General features: G+C 43.8%; 1 protein-coding gene across 3 annotated transcripts in view; it reads left to right on the forward strand.

Moving 5' to 3' along the window:
* The window catches only part of TSPAN9 (tetraspanin 9), a 124,840-nt gene that overhangs the window by 25,380 nt on the left and 75,941 nt on the right, over nucleotides 1–23,519 (forward strand). For 2 of the 3 annotated variants that reach the window (XM_083460617.1, XM_083460618.1), the window contains exon 2: nucleotides 15,402–15,481. In XM_083460617.1, coding sequence (XP_083316743.1) covers nucleotides 15,419–15,481 — 63 coding nt within the window. In that variant the 5' untranslated portion in view covers nucleotides 15,402–15,418. Of the gene's footprint in view, nucleotides 1–14,434; nucleotides 15,482–23,519 lie in introns of those variants that run through there. The other variant, XM_083460616.1, reaches the window with a different exon arrangement.

Genomic DNA, 23,519 nt, shown 5'->3' on the forward strand with positions numbered 1-23,519 from the left:
AGCTTTGCTTCTTTTTTTAAAAAAAAGAGGAAGAGACCAAGACAATGGGAAGTGTCACAAGTGATGGATCACAACAGAGGCACTGAGAGCAGCTGCTAGTCAGGCTGGGAGCATTTTACTTAAGCTCAACAATAATGGTTTCTGGAAGGCTAGAGAAAGCAAAGCAAAATGAAGAGTGAGTGTAAAATTCCTGCTCCTAATTTTTTATATACTATACCCAAGTCAAAGAATGATTTTGTGTTCTAAAAACAATGCATTGGAATAGCTTTGTAAACGTCAAGTGAATAGGCTAGGAAGTGTAGCCAATTAAATGTCCACTTCATGTGGGCACTGATGGAACCCGAATGCTCTGTAAAAATGTTCAGCAGCTCTGAGGCTACTTAATGCTGTCCATTGGAAGGATTTATATAACTCTATACTTTGCTGACCAACATAGTTCCTCCCAATACATGTTACTATGATAAAGTACTTTAAAGGTGCTCCTATTAGGTAAGGTTTGGATACTGCTCTGAATCTCCACCAGATTACAAGTCTCATGGGAATCCACATCCCAAGATTCAGGCTCTTGGAGGCTCATCATGGATCTGGAAGGTTTCCTAATGCTCCTAGTGAATTTCCCAGTAGGTGTGACTGGTGGTCCTGATAAGACTCTGGTCTGTTTTTGGCCGAGGCCATCAGTACTCCTTAATGTCCTTATCCAAACCACAGCAGGGGTTCCAAGCTGTGGTTCAATCTTTCTTCAGGTGGTTCCTGCCATACCTGTGGGTTTGTTGTAAAAGTGGGAGATTGCTCCACATCTTGCATTCTGTTTTATTGCATTTTGAATTCAATAAAATGCAATATATAAGATGTAAAAAGACACATTCAAAAATCATATAGCACCTAGCACAGCACAGTCTGGTGTAACAGTCAGAAAAATCCTTCAGTGCTCTGCCAAGACCCTCAGTAGTTTTCACGTGGTTGGGGCACCATCAGGCCAACAGCACCCCCTCTAACAAGTATGACAAGGATGAGTATAAGGGCTCCCACCAACCCAAGATCGCAGAGTTAACTCAGTGTAAGTCAGAATTTTCAAATCCAGCAATTTCTGCAGAAAGACCTTGTGTGAAGGAGCACTTCAGTGTTCTTTGGGTAATTCCATAGTGACTAACAGGTGGCGATGGGGGGAGGGGCAACGTCACCACATGACGGCGTGCATCCCTGATGTAGCATGCATAGCATCAGGACACTGGGAGGAGCAAGAGGCTGCTTCAAACTTCCTTCCTCTCTGCAGGAAGAGGAAGAGGAGGAGCCCGTCACTGGGGCTGCACCGCACTTGACTCTGTACTTTGCCTCTGTGCTTTTTGAACATTCGGGGGCCCAGTCACCGCCCCTAAAATATGGGGGCGGCGGCAAAAAGGGCTTGGCCTGCAGGAGCTGGCACTTCCAGTGACCAATGCAAACATCTGTAAACTTCTTTACATCATATTTTGTGTTTGAACTAATGCTTAACTCCAGTTAATATGAAACTATTTGTTAAGTGCCCTGATGTTCCCTACAAAAATATTCTAGAAGTCGGTCTCTGTTAGTTTAAATGCTTTCTTGTTATTGCATTTTAAAAGCTGGAACCCATGTAACAGCTTTGCAACCTCAATAATTTATCTGCAACTTGGGTAAGTGTTTTCTGGAAAGTATGAATCCGTTTCCCCTCCCATTCTACAGCAATATACGTACATAAAGAGCTATTGTTTCATGGGCAAGTGTCAAACTTATGGTAAAGTTTGTTGGACACTGTGGAGAAAAGGTTTTTTGGCAAATGACTTGTGACATGTGAAAAACCATTGACAAGACACCTCCAAAGCATAGCCCTGTCCATGTCACACTTCACTAGGTATTCACACATTGCTGTTCACCATCGGGTCCATGTGAGATGTTGTAATGGCCATGGGAATTGACATTTGGCTGTAGCAGCACCCTAATGATTTGTTTCTTTGCAATCCAGTATTATTGCATTTACCATGCCGCAGAAGTTTCTCTTTTTAAAAAGAGGATTTCATACTAATGAATATCATATTGCACCACTTGGCTAACACATATTCTTTTCAATCTCCCAGTCTCAAACACAACAATAAGAGTCTCTAACTGACTCCAGTACTGTTTCTGCACTTTATTTCAGCATAATCACATTTCTCATAGGGACATTGATCCATGCATTTGTACTGTTTATTTTAAAATATGTTAAAATTCAGGTAAGGTTAGGGCTTGATTAAAAGGCTGGGGCTTCCCCAAAGCACCCAACAACCAGTTAGTTGCACAAATTAGGGACCCAGTGCTAAGCAGGAATGCTTCCCCTTCACATCAGTTGATACAAAGGAAGAGGGATCCTGCAGAGTTCAGTTTCACCACAGAGTGCCCTGCAACACGAAGCAGGATCCGTCCTCCCCATCAGGAGAGTGGGGCAATCCTTCTTACTGCTGGGTTCAGGAAAGCCATTAATAGGAGCACGGGATGATTTAAATTTAAGAAGTTACAGGATTGCAAGGGAATGGGATGGGTACACCTCTCCTGTGCTGATTTACTCACTGGCAGAGAATAGCAGGATTCTTCCCCTTTGCCTCCTCTTTCCTGCTGCTCAGATGTGTGAATGGATAGATTAATGAGCATATGTAAGTATTCACATTCTGGAAAGAGGGCATAGAAGTAAAAACGGTTGGGGTGGAGTGGCGTAATCTTTTCCATCAGGCTGAAAGTTTACAGTTCTGTGGGGCAACTTTGAGACAAACTACCGTATTTTGCACCCCATAGGACGCTCCGGCCCATAGGACGCACCTAGTTTTTTGGGGGGGAAATAAAGGGGAAAAAAATTATTTCCCCCCCAGGTGCGGGGCTGGAAGAACCTGATCGGGGAACAGTGGGAAGGCACGCTCTGCCTCCCCGCTGTCCCCTGAGCTTGTGGGACTGGCGATGGGGAGAAGTGCGCTGATCCCGGGACTGCAGGCAGCTCTGCGCCGCCATCCGGAGCGTGGCGGGACTTCGCGCCCCGCTCCCGGTGGCCGCGCAGAGCTGCGCTGATCCCAGGACTGCAGGCAGCTCTGCGCCGCCATCGGGAGTGGGGCGGGGCTTCGCCCCCGGCTCCCGGTGGCCGCGCAGAGCTGCGCTGATCCCGGGACGGCAGGCAGCTCTGCGCCGCCATCGGGAGCGGGGCGGGACTTCGCCCCCGGCTCCCGGTGGCCGCGCAGAGCTGCGCTGATCCCGGGACTGCAGGCAGCTCTGCACCGCCATCCGGAGCGTGGCGGGACTTCGCGCCCCGCTCCCGGTGGCCGCGCACAGCTGCGCTGATCCCAGGACTGCAGGCAGCTCTGCTCCGCCATCCGGAGCGGGGCGGGACTTAGCGCCCCACTCCCGATGGCCGCGCAGAGCTGTGCTGAGCCGGGGACTGCAGGCAGCTCTGCGCAACCCTCAGAGCCGGTCTCCCGAGGGTTGCGCAGAGCTTCCTGAATCCTGGAGAGCGAGAGGGGTCGGTGCGCACCGATCCCTCTCGCTCTCCAGGCTTCAGCGAAAGCCTGCATTCGCCCCATAGGACGCACACACATTTCCCCTTCATTTTTGGAGGGGAAAAAGTGCGTCCTATAGGGCGAATAATACGGTAGTCTTATCTTGGATCCACCCCCATCGGATTTAGTGGGACTTACTACTGCATGATGTAGGGTTATTGCGACATTAGCCCACGCTAGAAATTGTGACAGCAGGCACCCCTTCTAGACCAAGGTTAGACACTTTTCAAGTACTTGTACACCTGTAGTGCTTTTGTCTCCACACCTTTGCAAGGATGGAAAGGAAACCAGAACAACTTGGTCCAGCTCATGTGACCTCCTTGGCCTACCAAGAGCCAGTGTGGTGTACTGGTTAAGAACGGTGGACTCATAATCTGGTGAACCGGGTTCGCTTCCCCGCTCCTCCACATGCAGCTGCTGGGTGACCTTGGGCTAGTCACACTTCTCTGAAGTCTCTCAGCCCCACTCACCTCACAGAGTGTTTGTTGTGGGGGAGGAAGGGAAAGGAGAATGTTAGCCGCTCTGAGACTCCGTAGGGTAGTGATAAAGCAGGATATCAAATCCAAACTCTTCTTTTTCTTCTACCTACAAGCCCACCTTTGTCACAGACACACACACCCCACCAGGTCCAGGGGCTACTAGCCACCCCTGTTCATTTCTGTGAACAGAATGCAAAGCACCCTAAATGAGTCCTTACAAACCAATTCTTTCCTCCTTATCCTTACCCTCCACTCCCAATAATAATGATGGGGTTTTACTAAAGATTAAAGATGTGCAACTTAGGGTAACAAAGCTTGCGTATCTTTGAGGGAAAATCACTGTGCAGAATTCCAAATTATATTTACTGTAGTTAGCAAGGTCAAACTCAGTAAAGATAAGTTTTATAAAAGTAAAATAAATTGCATAGAGTGATTATCTGAAATGTACCATGAAGTTGTTTGAACATTATTAAGCTGCTTTGGGCAAGCTCTTCCCTCTCACCCCAAGAACAGAGGCCAAAAATCTATATTTAGGTACCTTGCCTAGATTTCAAATGCTCTGGATCTCCCAAAACTCCCTTATATCCAAATATGGGCTTCAGAGCAAGTGTTCATATTCCTTAAGTTAAAAAAAGGAAAATGGGAAAAAACCCACCCTTGAAGATTGCTGACATGAAAGGTATCTGAAATCCATATTTATGCAACAAAATGTAAAAAGCAAAAATGTCGAGGACAGCTTTGTTATAGGTGATTGGCTGCAAACAAGATAAAATCCTTAATACTTGGTCAAAGGTAAAGCATAGTTTATTAAACCATCATTTAATTAAACAAACAAACCACACCTAAACTACAAGTTGACACACAGAAGGGTCAAACTAGTAAGTCATGGAAGGAAAGTTTGGCTTGTTTCTCCCTTGCCTTCCATATACTCCCACCATCCCTGATAACTCAGAGCCTTTGCAGTACTATCATACTATATACAGTGGTACCTCGGTTTACGAACTTAATCCGTTCTGGAAGTCCGTTCCTAAACCGAAACCGTTCTTAAACCAAAGCGCGCTTTCCCTAATGAGGCCTCCCGCCGCTGGTGCCCTTCCACTGTTCAGATTCCGTTCTTAGACCAAGGTAAAGTTCACAAACTGGGACACTACTTCCAGTTTTGTGGAGTTTGTAAACCAAATTGTTTGTAAACAGGACTGTTCTTAAACTGAGGTACCACTATATAATGTTCTATACATAGTGGTGGGATGCGGGTGGTGCTGTGGTTTAAACCAGTGAGCCTCTTGGGCTTGCCAATCGGAAGGTTGGCAGTTCGAATCTATGTGATGGGTTGAGCTTCCATTGCTCTGTCCCAGCTCCTGCCAACCTAGCAGTTTGAAAGCACACCAGTGCAAGTAGATAAATAGGTACCACTGTGGCAGGAAGGTAAACGGTGTTTCCGTGAGCTTCTCTGGCTTCAGTCATGGTGTTCTGTTGTGCCAGAAGTGGTTTAGTCCCACTGGCCGCATTACCCGGAAAGCTGTCTGTGGACAAACACTGGCTCCCTTGACCAGAAAGCGAGATGAGCACCATACCCCATAGCCGCCTTTCACTAGACTTAACCGTCCAGGGGTCCTTTATCTATCTACTGGTGTATCTTCACCCCTTCCCGTTGGTTGACTGTAGGTGAGTCTTCTTGGAGTCCTTTGTCTCCTCTCATCAGCATTTCCTCCATTAAAGGAACACCCAAAGTTCCCAGCAGTATAGAGTTTCTCAACCTTTCCCTTCCATCACTGTGCTATGCTTCATTCTCCTAGGCACCAGTCACACTCATAGTGCCATCATTCCCCCCTTTGAGTGATACTGCTGGTACCAAGACTGGACCCTCTCTCATGAAGATGTGCTGTGTGGCTGTATCTTAGTTGGAAGACACATTCCAAACTGTTGCAAATGTTCTGAAAAGGTTGGAAAAGAGGACTTCATGTTCTTTCCAGGCAAAATTCCACACCTCAGAACCTGGCCATGGTCTCCTGAGTTAAAGAGATGAAAGGCTGACACTACAGTCTCTCTGCCACCTTTTCCGTAGTTTTGGAAGGGCAAACAGAGGGCCCAGAATACAGAACAAGGCGAGCCACAACCACACATGGGCAGCACCAACCTCCTGTGCATAGAGTACGGCACAAGGTTGGGAAGCAGCAAATAGAGGCTGCATAGCAAGTCACAGGCAGAATGGTGGATAGCTCTCTTTCCCCAGACCAGTAATAGATGCTAGTAGCACCAGTGGCGTAGCGTGGGGGGTGCAGGGGGGGCCGGCAGCACCGGGCGCAACATCTGGGGGTTAGGGTTAGGGGGCGCAAATTACTTGCCTTGCCCCGGGTGCTGACAACCCACGCTACGCCACTGAGTAGCACAGTCACCTAGCAGAGTGAAAGATCTTGCATTGCATATGAAGCTTCTGCAGCCAATCGGAAGCAGCGGAAGCCCCGTCGGATCTTTGGCTTCCATAAGAACGTTTGAAAACAGTCACTTTCGTTTTTCAATCGTTTGGGAGCCGGAACGTTTGACTCGCAAGGCATTTGGGAGTTGAAGTACGGCTGTACTTTTGGATTCAGTGGCAAAAGGTAACACTGATGGAGAGAGATTTAGTACTTTTATTAACAGCAGGCGTCCATACAGAATAAAAACCGGCGAAACAGTCTTTAAGCAGAATGATCTAGCATAAGCAAAATAAAATACTTCTGTTATCCAGAACTCCAGGGACCGCTGACAGAGAGGCTCCAGCTGGCCAATATGCCATGCCCATCCAGTGAAGGGCTATGTTGAGGCTCGAAGGTCAGCCCCCATCAGGGAGATTTATATAGCCTCAGTGGCTACATGCTGGCTGGCCTGATCTCTAAATTCCTCCCACCTGTTAAGCTAGGCAAGATACAGGGGCCAGCAGAGTTAATTAATCCTGCAGCTGCACTCCTCCAGCAGGCATTCTGCCTTCAGCTGGCCCAAGAAGGATCTTTCCACATCCTGCTGATACCTATCCCTGGAGCACACAGCGAATCAAGACAACAAAGCAAACCAAAAAAACCCTTTACAGTCCCCTTTGGAACATGCTAATATGCAGGGAGGAAGAATCGTGCAAACCAGTTAACCTACAGTATTTCCTCAAAATACAGGATGCTTTTGCAATACTTTCTCCTACAGTAGTGCAGTACAATTTTATTCTGTGAACTGCCCTGAGACCCCTGGGTATAGGGTGGTATATAAATTCAAATAATAATAATAATAATAATACAATTTCCCTGCAGTGGCCAATGGTGCAACAGCGTCATCTGGCAACAGGTACTTTTGAGGATAAAACCCAGGATAGTTTTCTTAATCAGCTCTCAGAACAGTGTACAGCCAAAGTCTCTGCAACTGTGTGAAAGCTCAAGCATGCTCCAATGGCTTGGAGATTGTCTTAGCATTATGTGTGAACCTAATTATGGCTTAGCGTGAATGCCTTGAGCTTGCAGGCGCCCAGAGACTGCAGCCGCTTTGCTCTTTTGGTTTTCTTGTTCCTGTGTTGCCGTGAATTAATCCATGGTTACCTTAGTGGGTTGTCAGAACCCACATGTGTGGTTTTATCTCCTCAAGACAAACTATGAGCAGTAAACCATAGGGCAAGCCTACGTTATAGCTCATGGCTTGTCTGGAGTGGGGCAAACTACAAGCCCAGGTTCAGACCATAAACTAAGCCAAACAGCTTGCAGGCGCAGCAGAGCCAGAAGAGAAGCAAAACGGCTACAATCACCTCGTTATCTGAATAGGTGTTTTATTTAATATGTTAATAAAAAATTATTGCAGTAGAGTGGGAAAAAGAAAATGCAATATTTGTCTGGGCCAACAACAAACCAACCAACCAACCAACCAACCAACCAACATACACTGAAGCTATATCACTTAACCATAGTTAGCTTTTAAAATAAAATGTAATTTGCACATGAGAGAACAGAGTGCAAAAGAGTGTTACTGAATCATCTTATATGAACTTACCTTGTCTTTTTATGGCATGAACCATAAATAAACTTGTCCCAAAAACTTGGGGAAGCCATTGCCTCTTCCTCAATACTTGCTTTCTGCTTTGGAAAGAACAACTTCACAGGGTGGCTTCAGTATTTTTATCACATTCATCTCAAAAATCTTTTGTATATTAAGCATGCTTTATAAGGCTTAGAAAGTACAGGACTTTATTTAGGAGTTTATTATGGTGGGATGGATTTGCCTGTGAGGTTCTCCTACGATTGCTGACTAAGTGTTTCGTATCAGGGAAGTAGAATCTGAGACAGATTTTTCCCAGAGAAAGTTGCGTCCACAAAATATTTGTTTGAATTTGTATAGAATTAGAATCATAGAATCATAGAGTTGGAAGAGACCACAAGGGCCATCGAGTCCAACCCCCTGCCAAGCAGGAAACACCATCAGAGCACTCCTGACATATGGTTGTCAAGCCTCTGCTTAAAGACCTCCAAAGTAGGAGACTCCACCACACTCCTTGGCAGCAAATTCCACTGTCAAACAGCTCTTACTGTCAGGAAGTTCTTCCTAATGTTTAGGTGGAATCTTCTTTCTTGTAGTTTGGATCCATTGCTCCGTGTCCGCTTCTCTGGAGCAGCAGAAAACAACCTTTCTCCCTCCTCTATGTGACATCCTTTTATATATTTGAACATGGCTATCATATCACCCCTTAACCTCCTCTTCTCCAGGCTAAACATGCCCAGCTCCCTTAGCCGTTCCTCATAAGGCATCGTTTCCAGGCCTTTGACCATTTTAGGATGCAGAGGTGGCGTGGACAGCATCAGGCTCTGTTCACTTGCATTTATTATGTCATCACTTTGTCCAGTCATGGTCCTTCTGAGTTTTCGCTGTGGTTCTTTCTTTTCTCACAAGACTGTGGAGCAGCAGGGCTTTCCTGGGCTACCCTTAGTACTGCTTTTCCATCTTTTTAAAAAAGCATGGCTTCAGCTTGTACGCTATTAGCTTTCTGGAGGGTGTCATGTTATCATCCCATTTTATAAATCAGTTTGTTTAATTAGTACTTTAAATCAGGGGTCAGCAACCTTTTTCAGCCATGGGCCGGTCAACCGTCCCTCAGACCTTTTGGGGGGCCGGACTATATTTTTTGGGGGAAATGAACAAATTCTTATGCCCCACAAACAACCCAGAGATGCATTTTAAATAAAAGGACACATTCTACTCATGTAAGAACACGCTGATTCCCGGACCGTCGGTGGGCCAGATTGAGAAGACGATTGGGCTGGATCCGGTCCCTGGGCCTTACGTTGCCCACCCCTGCTTTAAATCAACCTTTCAGTTAACACTATGATTAAAAAAAACACACAGGAAAAACCACAACCCTGCTGTTGTTTTGGTTGCTGCCATTTTAGTATCTCCCCCCCCCATATTAAAGTGCTTCTGATCTAAAACAGATATAAAAAAGTCACAGAATTGTAGAGTTGGACCCTAAGAGTCATCTAGTCTAACCCCCCGGAATGCAGGAATCTCAACTAAAGCATCCATGACAGATGACCATCCAATCTCTGCTTAAAAACCTCAAATGAAGGAGAGCCCACAACCTCTGAAGGGAGTCTGTTCCACTGTCAAATGGCTCTTAACCACCAGAAAGTTCTTTGTGATGTTGAGTCGGGATCTCTTTTCTTGTAACTTGAAGCTATTGGTTTGAGTCCATCCTCCATGGGACAGGGCCTTGAGATACTTGAAGAGGGCTATCGTATCTCCTCTGTGTCTCCTTTATTCCAGGCTTATTATCCACTCTTCATGGAAATGCCCCGTTTTCTTGCTCCTGCTGCTGACTTGGCTTGCTCTCCTCACCCTGTCTTCTCTTTAAACCCTCTTCCACCTCCTCTCCAGTTCAAAATGAGCGCCTGCAGTTACTGTTCCTACCTCTTCTTCTTCAAAGCCTATAAGGAGCAGAATGGGGCAGCAGTAGTACATGCCTGTGGGCCATTTGGAACAGGAGTTTCAACATGTTACCTTGTCCTCTGACCAGCTGACTTGCCCACTTCCAACCCCACCCGCATTGTGCCAGCACAGTAGCAACTTCCGGGCACCCAGAGATCACCACGTGGTCGCAGTTGGACTCACATTGGACACAAAATGCGCATGGCACCCAGGGAATTTTGAACACCGTGCGAGTGAGTGAGAAGGAGAAGTGTGGCTATGCAGAGCAATCGTATTCAGACAGAAGTCTCACTGAGTTCAATGGAACTTACTCCCAAGTAAATATGCTTTGATCTGCAGTAGCCTTAGCAATCCTATTAGCAGTCTGGATAGTTTAACAAGAGACTTAAAGGAAACAAAAACAACCAGAGAGAACTTCTGCACCTTTCATAGTTACTTCAGAGGAAATTTCTGCAGATTCTGATTGTCCTGCAAGCTACGTACAGCTGCTGAAATTCTCTCTTCTACACAGCTATTAAAGGTACAGGAGCCCTATCCTCTATCTCTTTTTTCCCTATCTGGTCACTCCATTTAAATTCTTTTTTGAAGAAACGTATTGGGCTGCAAAATGCCTTTGTGTTTTCAAGTTGTGAGTCAAGGACCCGCAACCCGCGTAGGGGTAAATAAGACACAAGGACACATGTATTTTAGGTTAATGGGCTAAAGAAGGCCGCAACTTTATTGGTTACAGCATGTGAGTGGTATTGGCTTAGGCATTGGATCAAACAACCTATATATAACCCTAACCCATGCAGCGGGGGGTCATTTGAAGGTTAACAACCAGGGGGAGGAGCTTGTTGATGCAAATACAACTGGAAGCTTCCCCTGGTGTCACCGGGGGTTGTGCCGTGGCCCTAGCCACCAGCAGGGCATCAGACAGGATCCACGACCACCGGATTCCTTTAATGGAATACCCAACAAGGGGATGGGTAGGTGATGGCCACCCCCCACCCCCCAACACACGACACATATTCCAATGCCTAACCGCCAATACCAGAAACGTTGTGACGATTTGCTACGAGGTAGGCGAAAAACCAAGAGGCAGGTGCCAATTGGCCAAAAGGATTAAAAATCCTACCAGACCCCCTGGGCAACCAGGGCAAGCAACCAAAGTCCATAGCAAGGTCAAGAGCATAAATATGACCTAAAGTTAGGCCGGGCAGGTGATCCGATGACTCTGGAAAGCAGAATGAGGTGCAGGGCTGCCATGACGCAAGGGGCCGAATACGTCCCCCTGCTGATACGGGAATGGCTCCCGCTCACACCTCCCCTCTGGGAGGAGAGGCTTTGTCAGAATTGGAGGCTACAAAGCAAATGTGGTGGTTTTCTTCAGGTGGTCAAAGTAAATGCAAGAGCTGTAAGACTTGCTCCCACTATGTAACGCTCTGAAGGAGGTGTCTAACTGCATTCATACAAGAGACCAGGCCCTGCAAATCCCGTTGATGTGCCAAATACTATCCTCTTAAGCCCCAACTTGACTCCTTCACTCACTTGCAGCTTCTGTTGCAAGGTGTCACCAGACTGTGGCTCTGCTTAAGAAGTGGTGCCTTACAATCATGATGACAACGACGTTGGATTCATATCACCTTTTAAATCTTACATACGTTACATGAACACCCAGCATTATGCCTGCAAGCAATTACTTAAGTAGCCCGGTTCATTCATGCATGTACATCACTTGAATTCTGTTTAATTGCTTGCTAAACACTCAATGACTGTCAGCTGAATGCGTAAGCAGCTCCCATTGAAAAGCATTGTGTAAGGGTACGTGAGGGGATATAAAAGTTCAATTTGTGTTATGGCTGTGGTAACTCATTAAATACATAGAATCATGTATTTGTAGAGTTGGAAGGGACCCTGTAGGTTATCTAGTCCAACCCCCTGCAAGTCATCACTTTATACTGCAGTATACTCATCCACTCCTGCCAACCTAGCAGTTCAAAAGCACGTCAAAGTGCAAGTAGATAAATAGGTACCACTCCGGCGGGAAGGTAAACGGTGTTTCCGTGCGCTGTTCTGGTTTGCCAGAAGCAGCTTAGTCATGCTGGCCACATGGTCCGGAAGCTCCCTCGGCCAATAAAGCGAGATGAGCGCTGCAACCCCAGAGTCGGTCACGACTGGACCTAATGGTCAGGGGTCCCTTTACCTTTACCTTTATACTCATCCAGTGATGATCATGTGAACCAGCTGCATATGTTGCTGGATAATATGAGTGAGGTGACCAGTACGTCCCTGCTTGTTTTTCATACTTTGAAAATATAAACTGTTTTAAACCTTTATTAACATTTATTTTTTCCTCTTTCTTAATTATGTTAGTGTTTAAATTGATCTTTGTGTTTCCTTCTTCTGGCTGAAAGTTGGCGTAAAATGTTTAAATGAGTACAGGGAATGTATACAACGTATTGGGCTAAAACCTATAAAAAAATAATATGTTACTTGGTCATTGAAACATTCCTCTTCTCCCAGGCCTTCGGCTGATTAAATAATATATGGCCTTTTATTGTTTGGTATTCCGGCATGTATTTTTGTGCTTTTATACTGTAAACTCACCTGTGATATTCAGATGAAGGGTGCTATAGAAATTTATTTAATAATAATAATGCTGTATGAAGGAGTGCAGTTCAACAGTATGTGCTCAGGTGATTTTTGGGTGCTTTTAACATTCACATGTAAAAGAAAGTGGCCCTAGGTTGCAGTCACAGGCCCCCTTTCCCTGCATAAAGACTGGAGAAAGAGAAGCAAGAGGCAGACCAGGCAAGTAGTAGGTCCCCTGCGTGCAGAAGGCAGAGGAATGCTGCTGGGTGAGAAAGAGAATGTGGACCTGCTCATTTGGAGCTCTGGCCCACCTGGCCTTCTCCCTGTTGCACCTCTTGGCTACTTGTGCATAGTCTTCTTGATTCCCCATTTATTATACATGCCCTTCTTACATCTTAGCTCATCTGTAAACTCCTTATGCAGCCACCCCAATTTCTTTAGAAACCTCTCACTTTTCTTTCTTGTTCGGATTGTCTGCATTTCTGCCTTCAATATTTCACATTTAAGAATCTCTCATCCATCTTGGACTCCCTTCTCTTTGAGTATTTCTGACTATGGGATTTCACCTTAAGCTTTTTGGAATTGGCCTTCTTAAAGTCCAGAGTGCTCTGGGAAGGCGTCCTCCAGGTCTTCAGTCTGGTAGATTAGTCTGAGACACAGTGACCAGGCCAAGGTTGGAAAATGCATGCTGGAAAGACTTTGTGCGTATATGTGTGTTTTATTTATTGAAATCCAGATCATGTTTACAAAGTACCCCTAACCAGCAAAATGCTGTCACTAAATTCAGCCGAATACAATCTCATACTTGATACAGCTTGCCTTTTAGGAGAAAAAACATCAAATAAAGCTGCCAACATATTACATAGGTTCAAGTTGAAATTTCAAATCATCATATAATAAAAAATATTTCCAACTCAACATCCCATTTTGCTCATAGTATTTATTACAAATAATTGGATGTAAAACCTATATGATTAGAAATGTTATTTATACTGTGAAGTAACACTACTGAGTTAATTGGGATTTACTCCCACGTAAGTGGATAGAGGATGTTGGTCTTCTTTTCTTGCGTTGCATTTTGGAGTTTAAGCTCCACAGGTCAGGGATCTGTCATGTTGTGCAACTCTGTGCATAGCTTCTTGGAGTGAGACGTCCATCCATATAAGCGAGTATAGGATTTGAATCTCACATATTTCAGTGAGAAATATTGGTATGCGCTTCATTCCACTGAAACCAATGAGACTTTGAAAGAGGTGTGGCTAACCTTCAGCTCTCCAAATATTGCTGAGCAAAGGCTTCCGTAATTGAGGATACTGGCTGGAGTTCATGGGAGTCAAGACTCAGCCATGTCCTTAGCCATGGCTCCACAACCTCCTTGGCTGTAACCCCTTACCAGGTCCAGGGGCTACCAGCCATCACTGATGGTTAACACTGTCCCATTGGGTGATGTCATGCAGCGCAAATGGCAACCTGAGAACTGTGTGAGTTCCTCAGCACAGACAAACTGCTTCCCATTATGCTTGTTTTTAAGCTGCAAGAAATCCAAAAGTATATAGTTACTATCAATTTAATTGGGAAGTGGAGCGGGCAAATGCCACAGTATCCAGTTCCAACTTCTTACAGTTGTTACTTGCGCTATAGGAATATCATTGCCTGCCCCCACTGCCTTGCATTCCAATCTCACAAACAGCTATAGAGTATTTGACTTTAAAAAAATGATTTTCTTGTTTTGCACTTGTATAGTCAAAAGCGTAACGATAATCCTATTAAAGATCTTGTGTCATGGAGGAGGGGGGGGGGGTCGGCTCAGCGTGTGCTGGCCTGGAAGCCTGCTGCCATTGGCTGGATGCGAAACAGAATAGGAGGGGCTTTGGGATGGGGCAGGATTTATTACTTGTTATAGTTAGAGCAGGGATTTCTTCTGTGGGAAATGCCCAGTGGTTGCGGCTGCTGATGATCTCACATCGACAGCAGTGCAGTGCTGAGTGAGGAAGGGTGACCCAGGAATTGAGGACTGAGAAAAGCAAGCAGCAAGCAGATGAAGAGAGGGAGCAGAGGAGGAGAAGCGTTTGCCAGAGCAGCAGGCAGAGCAGCGAAGGGAAGGCAGGAGCTGAGAGAGAAAGGACGGCTCATGCCGAATGCCTTCCAGATGCACTGAAACCACCAACAAACCTTTGGGAATGGCTAGAAGGACTGCTTGCTGCCTGTAGAGCAAGGGTTGTGGACTGACTCTGTGTGTGTGTGAGAGAGAGAGTGTGTGTGGCAGGGGGAGAGAACGAGAGAACTTCACAGTACTCCTGATTAAAATGTTAAGTTGTGCATAACAGATTTGGCAAGACAGCCTGAGAAATGCTGCTGCAAGAGACTCTGGCGTGTAAATCTCAGCCACTGATGCATATAGGACAGCCGGCTCTGGCATAAGGGTGGAGAATAAAGGAATGGAGGCAATGCAGAGAATATTGGAATAAAGGTCTGCATTGGGTCGTTGGATTTAATAAGGAGGAGGTGGCGCTGAAAGAAGTCAGCCTCACATGAATGGTGGACTTGACACGAGGTGCTGTGCTGAATTCTGAGAGATGCTAGACATTAAATCTGACAACTGTGCAAAGAGAGACCATGGAGAAATCAAGTAGTGAGGATTCCTCAATTCACCGGAGTCCATCTTTGGATAGCAAGGATTCAGACTTTGCTAAACCTTCTACCTCAGGCAGGCAGTTTGGCCGAGGCTTCACTGCCGGAGCTTTCTATGGTACCACGGGATCGAACACACAGAGCCATACCGCAGCTGCAGCTGGGACTGGTGTCAAAAGTGACAAATACAATGCACCCAAAGGCAGCAAATACGTGGTTTTTTATCTGGATCTATCATTTGTTTTCCTTTTAGAATTTAAGAAGTGCAGCATGGCGAGGGGCTGCTTGTGTTGTTTGAAATACATGATGTTCCTTTTCAATTTAATATTTTGGGTGAGTACTGCATTTTTATATTCTTAATTAAGAGCTCCATTTCCTTACTGCATTGTGAGCACAGTATATTTTAAGCTTGAACGTTAAGATTTCCCCCTCCTTCCTTTTACCTGCATGGAATATTTATGGAGCTGAATCCATGTCGTACGCTAGAGGGGAAAATGCAAAATTCTCATATCTTTTGGGTTTCATTTTGACAGGATTTATTTGCAGTAAACTGTGTGTTGAGCAGGCTGTATTAAAGAAAACAGAACCTTTCTCTTAGCCAAATTATTCATACCGACATGGTGGCATCTGTTTTAATATTACCTCAAGCTGCTGTAAGTATTTCTAAGCCGTTCCTATTAATCTGGCTCACTTTCCTAACAGAGGAAAAAAGTGGGGTTTTTTTTTAGTATGAATGAGATTTAGTCTCTAACCGTCACTTTTTTTAAAACCAAGATTCTTAATATGGTCAGTGAAAATGACAAACAATAAGGACTTTGGAGCTACTGTTACTCACATTGGCAAATTGGAGGGCCTGCTTTTTGGGGGGACCAAAATTGATTTTCCTTGGTTAGCAAGCCAGGAGGCGTGAGGAATGGCAGCACTGCTTCAGTAAGCAAATTTGAGAACTCCTAGCAGCTACTATGATCTAAATGATGTCATGTGCACTTGGAAAATCAGGCTGTTGATGCCAGTCAGCAAATAATTTTTGTTTAGAACTAATACACAATTTATGATCTGTCTTGGTTTTCTTGACCAAAACCAAAGTTTATCAGGTTTGAATGATTAGGAAAAGGAATAATGAGCATTCTAATGGTAAACTCATGCATGTGAGCTTGAGGAACAATTATCCAAGGCATACAAAAATGGTCCCATTGCATTATTATCCTTTTTTGAGTTTTATAGTAAACTAGCATTGTTTGAGTTAAACTAGTTTGTTTCTTGGCAGCTGGTTTTTCTGTGTGATTGACTCAGTTTATCTTTTGAAGGCCAGATGCACTGTGAGAACTGGGCAGGTATTCCTGAATAATTGCATTTCAATAGTTAATGGATTGGAGGCAGGTGCAGGAATCTGCTTTAAAGACAACTCTCTAAGTAAAATACTTAACCACTTATATCCAAACGCCTTCATTATTTGTGTCTGCTTTACCCCATAAATAGCAGAAATTCACCCCACTCACTTCTAGATTTATTTTATAGGAAAATTTTGAACCTAAAATTCCTGAATCATGTCTGTTTGAAGTTACATTGCTAATTCCATGTATTGCTAAGGTGTGTGTGTTATCTAGTGTGTTATCTTTGTGGACCATTGCATTTTGTTAAATTACAGTCACTATGAGATGAATTGCTTGAAAGGCTTCTAAATTAAAACTCAGGTATTTATAGCTATGGTACATTAAATCTATATGCACACAAGCTGGGATGAGGGGCTGAGCTCATGGCTGGTAAAATTGTTTGAAGTTTCCTCTTAAACCACTTTCCCCGTTGAAGAGGGAAAGTGAGTCTCAGTTTAAATTTTACAACCAAAATGTAGAGCAGCCCAGGCCCACGGTGAACAGGCCCGGATGGAGGGAGGTAGCGCGGGCCGGCCCAGCGCTCCTCTCCGTTGGCATCAGGAGAACTCACTGGCCGAGCACTGTGTGGGTGGGCAGGCAATCCCATTTGGCTCGGGGGGGGACGGACGACGCTCTGGTGGCTTCGGTGGCTTTCCCACCCCGGGCACTGGCAACCCACGCTATGCTGCTGTGCTTAAGTGGTCAACAGCTCTTATTGAGCTCCCATGAAACTTATGAAAAGTAAGCAGGCTGGCATGCAACAAAACTTGCTTATCTTTGGGGTTGCCTGGTTCATTACTGCTGCAATGCTTCTGGGCCTTCAGTTTAGCACCCATTCCAGTATGAGTGTAGGCCTTTCGTTTCTCCCACATGAATGGATGACTGTCATTCACTGCAAGGGAAGAGAGTATAGAGTTGTATTCAGGAACAAAGTTGCAGTAGGGGCAAAGCCTGACCTGATGGTCAGTGGCCCAGCGTATGGATTGCAGTGGTTCTCCTCTCCCGCCTGAAGGCAGCACGGGGAGTCGTAGCATTCTTCTGGCACTCCTTCGTTCCATGGCAAAATGGTAGGTGCTAGGTTGGAGAGGGGGCAATGCAATTTCAGTCGGTCCAAAGACTTGTAGGATTGCTGTGATGAATAGGTTGACACAAGAGCTAGTAAAAATGTGGACTAGAAATGTTGCAAGACCATCTGGCATAGAAGTTCCAGCAGAGAAATGTTATCCACCTTTCACAGCACTCTGATCATTTGATACCTCTCCTAAACCTTTTTGTATACTCTCAGATCCAGTGAAAAACTCCTCATGCTTACCTCAAAGTCTATGCACTCCACCACTTCTATAGTGATGCCTTCGATCCTCCACTTCTATCACTTCCAGGTACCCCAAGATCTCTTGCTCCCTCAAACAGCTCTGCTGAAACTGCTTTCCAGAACATCTACATCTTTATGCCTGGAACTGCTTTCCAGAACATCTGCATGGTGGCAACTCTCTCTTGCTTCAAATTCAACCTCAAATTGCACCCTTTCTGTGAAGCTTTGGCACAACACACAATCCCCATGACTTAATGTAACTAAACATAACTTTCTCCCTGGGTTGGTTCAGACCAGGAAGGGGATGGGGAGTGCAGCTGCTGGCTAGACCTGCTTTACTCCCTTGTGCAAAATTCTCATTTGTGGGGAGGCTTCAAAAATTATTCTGTTTACTGCTAGGACTGAGAGGAGTTGTGGTTCAGTAACATCTGGAGGACCAAAGGCTTCCCCCATCAGGTTTAATTCAATACCAAATATCTTAACCAGAATCCTAGTATTGTATCTTTCTTTCCCTGTGCAAACAACTTTTAGGAGAGCATTGTATCAGAGTGAAAAAACATACGTAGATGAGATCCCCAGGGAAGTAAATGGGGGCTGGACTAAATTTTGCTGGAGGACTTATCAGGGGTGACGGTAAAGGAAAAGGGCAGTTGCCAAGGGCCCCACACTTTGAGGGGTGGGGGAGTCTTGTACAAAATCCTGCCTGCATCCTTATAGTCAGTCATTCTCAGTCTACCTTGTATTTATCTTAGGACTATTGTAAGCAAGTCCCTCCCTACAGAAACACTTGCAGAAGATGGGCCCATCTCCAGGCCAATCTTCATCAGTAGTACACTTAGTAGTTCATTCGCCAAGATCCGCCGTCATGCTTTTTTTCTGCACGTGCCCAGTTCACTCAGGGCAGCAGCAGCAGGAGGCAGCTGTCAATTTGTTTTAGTAAGAGTGGAAAGGAGAAGGGATCCACCTGGGAAGACAACCTAGATCTTCTGAAATTTCAGAATAGGATAGAGTCTGGTCAGACAGATCTCACAAAACAAGCTCAATAAAAGAAAACTCATTTAAACTTTTTACAGGTGGTATCTCTACTAGTCGGAATAATAAAAACAGGTGAAACCAAATGTTAGAGAGGATGTAATGTGATTGGAACATATTACCACATGTGGTGGTCATGTGATAATGTGTATTCATTCTGGAAAAAAATATCTTCAAACAATCTCAATAATAATTAAATTTGAACTGCCACTGTGTCCTAAACTTGCTCTTCTTTTGATTTTTGATACGAATCTTCCTATTAGGGTTTCCAGAGAACTCATTATTCATCTTTTTCCTGTTACCAGATTAGTGATCTCAGAACATACAGACATAGCCAACAGTTGCAGGGATAAGGTCAGGTGGGTTAAAGCTCAGAATGAGCTCAGAGTTGCAAGGAAAGCTACAAAAAAAGGGGAGGGGTTCTTCGGTGATGTGTTCAAAACAAGAAGAAGAACAGGAAGTAGTAGGTCCTCTGAGTGCAAAAGACAGAAATGCTATTGGGGGACGGAGAGAAGGCAGAACTGCTCAACACCTACTTTGCCTCTGTCTTCACCCAAAAGGAAAGCAGTGCCCAACTTGGTGATAACAGACTAAATGATGCAAGGAAAGAACTGCAGCTCAAGAAAGGAAAAGTGATAAAGAAACACCTAGCTACTTCAAACAAATTAAATCTTCAGGGCCCGATGAGCTGCTCCCAAGGGTACTAAAGGAGCTTGCGGATGTAATCTTAGAGCCTCTGTCTATAATCTCTGAGAATTCTTGGAGGACAAGTGAGGTCCCTGCAGACTGGAGGTGACCAAATGTTGTCCCCATCTTCAAGAAGGGGAAAGAAGACGACACAGGTAACTACTGACCTGTCAGCTTGATGTTGATACTGTAGATGCAGCGTATCTCGATTTCCGTAAGGCTTTTGATAGAGTCCACCATGATAGTTTTGCAGAGAAGCTGGTAAAATGTGGACTGCACAAGAATGCTGTGAGGTGGATTTGTAGCTAGTTGACTGACCAAACCCAATAAATGGTTCCTCGTCATCCCGGAAAAAAGTGACAAGTGAGATACCACAGGGTTCTGTTATTGTTCAACATCTTTATAAACAACTTGGACAAAGGAATTGAGGGGATATTTATTAAATTAGCAGATGACATCAAACTGAAAGGGGTTGATAATGCTGCAGAAGATAAACTTTGGATTCAATATAAAAAAATTCCTTCCAGTAGCACCTTAAAGACCAACTAAGTTTGTTCTTGGTATGAGCTCTCGTGTGCATGCACACTTCTTCACTTCTTCAGATACTGAAGAAGTGTGCATGCACACAAAAGCTCATACTAAGAACTAACTTAGTTGGTCTTTAAGGTGCTACTGGAAGGAATTTTTTTATTTTGACTATGGCAGACCAACACGGCTACCTATCTGTAATTGGGATTCAATGTGACTTTAACAGATTGGAGAGCTGAGCCAAAAGTAACAACATGAATTTAAACAGGACAAATGAAAGGTTCTGCACTTATTGGGTCATCTGGCTTGCCCGTATGCAAAAAGGATCTAGGGGTCATAGTAGGCCACAAGCTGAAGATGAGTCAACAGTGTGATGCAGCAGTAAAAAAAAAAAGGTAATGCTATTCTAGGTTGCATCAAGTATGGTTTCCAGATCAAGGGAAGTAATAGTCACACACTATTCTGCCTCGGTCAGACCCCACCTGGAGTCCTGTGTCCAGTTCTGGGTGCCACAATTTAAGAAAGAGATTGGCAAGCTGGAGGAGGGTGACCAAGATGATGAAGAAGAGTCTTAGGAGGAACAGTTAAGGCAGTTGGGCATGTTTAGTCTGGGGAAGAGAAGACTGAGAGGAGATATAACCATCTTCAGATATCTAAGGGGCTGTGACATGGAAGAGGGAGCAAGCTTGTTTTCTCCTGCTCTTGAGGGTAGGACTCGAAACAATGGATTCAACTTACAAGAAAGTAGATTCCAGCTAAACATCAGGAAGAACTTTCTGACATTAAGAGCAGTTCGGCAGTGCAACAGACTCCCTTGGGAGGTGGTGGACTCTCCTTCAAGGTTTTTAAGCTGAGGTTGGATGGCTTGGATAGCTGTCTGTCAAGAATGCTTTAGTTGAGATTCCTCCATTGCAGGGCATTGGACTAGATAACCCTTGAGGTCCCTTTGAACTCTGCAATTCTGTGATTCTCCTTTCAAAAAACTGTGCCACACCAAGCAGCCAACACTCAGAAGCACTGCCCCACCTGCCACTACCTGCTTGCCTGGTATTGGAGAGGGTAGCCTGAAATATGTGGAGAACATGGCTGTGTGGCAGTTTCATCCTATTTTTGCACTGGAAAATCTTTGAATTTGAGGCAGTAAACTTGGGGAATCTTTTTTTTTAAAGTACCGCAGAGCTTTAGCATTTTTATGCTGCTCCGTGTGGTTCTTAGCAGTTGTTCTTTGGCCATCTGGTATTGCTTTCTTTAAGAGATTAGAAAAGTCTGAGCTGAGGGATAAGGAAGCTTATGGTATTTAATTGTGTGGTCGTGGTGGTGATTTACACTGTATTCATCTTAAGTGCATAATATGTTTGGCTAAAAAAACCCAAAAACCAAAATCTATTCAACGCTGTCCTGCTTTAATTTGCCTCTAATGAGCAAAACTGCAAACTCTCCAATGCAATCCCACGGTCGTCATAATGAAGTATTACTTTTAGTTTATATAGATAACAGTGGTAGCCTGGCAAAAGGTAATGGATAAACATGTCCTACTTTCAATGTTAGGGTTAGTGGGGTGCGCCAGGTTGATTCGGAGCTTAATGCAATGCTTTGGAAAACAGTCCAATTCATAATTTGTTTTGTTTTATTTATTTATTTTGAGACAAAAACACCACTTTGGCTGTCACCGTTGGAAGTCATAGCGGTAAAAGAAAAGAAAAGAATATGATAGAAGGTTGGAAAACTTACAGAAATTTATTAAAACAAGAGGGAGGAGAGTTTAAATTAAAAGAATTTAAGGATTTATCAGGAAAGTTGACATGGATACAATATTTGAATGAAGTATTTAGGAAAGATAGGATACGAGGATTTGAGGAATAAATATCACAATTGGAGAGATATACATTGGAATGTAATGTTAAAGTGCTATCTAAAATGTATAAGATATTACTAGAATGGGAGACAAAGGATGGGCAAGTAAAATCTTCACTGATACATTGGACAATAGATATTGGTTATAATATAAATATGGAAGCGTGGGACCGATTGTGGAATACTGATACAAAATTTACAGCATGCTATGGTTTAAGAGAAACCTACATGAAAATGTTATATGGATTGCATCTAACACCGAGTAAATTGGCAAAAATGTATAAATCAAAATCAAATAAGTGTTGGAAATGCAGAGAGAAAGAAGGTACTTTCCATCATATGTGGTGGTCTTGTAAGTTAAGTTAATTTAGAATATGCAGGAAATGATAAAAATAAATTTTATAAACTGCGGAAAAAGGAAGAAGGAAGTCGAGTTTTGAACTTTTAAAATGACTGTAAAACTATTGAAATGTATATAACTGAAAATCACATTTTTAAAAAGGGCAAACAGTCCAATTCGTCTTGGACCGATTCACAGGTTGCTTAATTTGGCTTTGTGCCTCCTCATCAATTACCACAGGAGTATTTTAAAATGGCTATAGCTTCTTTGCTTTTTGGCAGAATGGATGACATTTGCAGAGGTAGTAGTTGCTTCTGAGTGGTAGACAAAATATTTGCCTTACTGGTTTCACATGGATTTTTGATACAGAAGTTTTTTTAGCATGGCAACATAGAGAAACCTGGATGGGTATTTTGCTGGAAAGACATCAAATATGGTAATTGCTATAGTAAATATTTATGGTCCATGAAGCAAAGTCTCTTTTAAGACAATTTGCATCATCCTCTTCTCAAGATCCCTCTCAAAATATGTATTAAATATGAATTGAATAACTTATGTTCTCCTAAAGCTAAATTCGTGTGTGCAAATTCGTGTGTAATGTTTTCAGAAATATTATTCTTCGTATATAATTTAAAATAATTTGAATTTGAATCATTTCCCTTGAAGTTGGATCTCCCTCCTGCTAGATATGCAGCAAGAGGAAATTGTTTCAAAATAGTTGCAGCTGGAAGAGTGTTATTCACAAAATGAAGATTGGGAAAGTGCTATGGCCTGATTGTTTTCCTGTTGAATGGTACAAAATATATTCAGATTTACTAGTCCCTAAGGTGCTTTGGTTTCATCAACTTTAGTGTATGATACATATATGTCTGTTATACCTAAGCCTGGCAAACACCATGCTCATTGTGCAAATGTTGGGCCAATCTCTTTAATTAACATACATTTTAATATATTAACAGCAATTTTGGTTAATATCAAGCAGTGGTTTTTGGAATTAATTGGAATCTGTATAATTAGCAAAACTGTGGTAATATTGGGTAAATATTGGAAAATTAATAAAAATATATTTTTTAAAAAAACATTAAGTAGTGATATCCACAGTAGCACATTCAGATCAAGTGGTTTTTACTTGACATAAAGAGTGGCAGGTCACCTAAAATTGGTAGCCAGCCTGGTGACCTGGAATAGTCCTAGAATGTATCCAGGTGCATTTGTTTCTTCGGGTGCTGAAAAAGCATTTGACAA

This window comes from Podarcis liolepis, assembly GCF_965112155.1.
Source record: "Podarcis liolepis genome assembly, chromosome: 9".
NCBI lineage: Eukaryota > Metazoa > Chordata > Lepidosauria > Squamata > Lacertidae > Podarcis > Podarcis liolepis.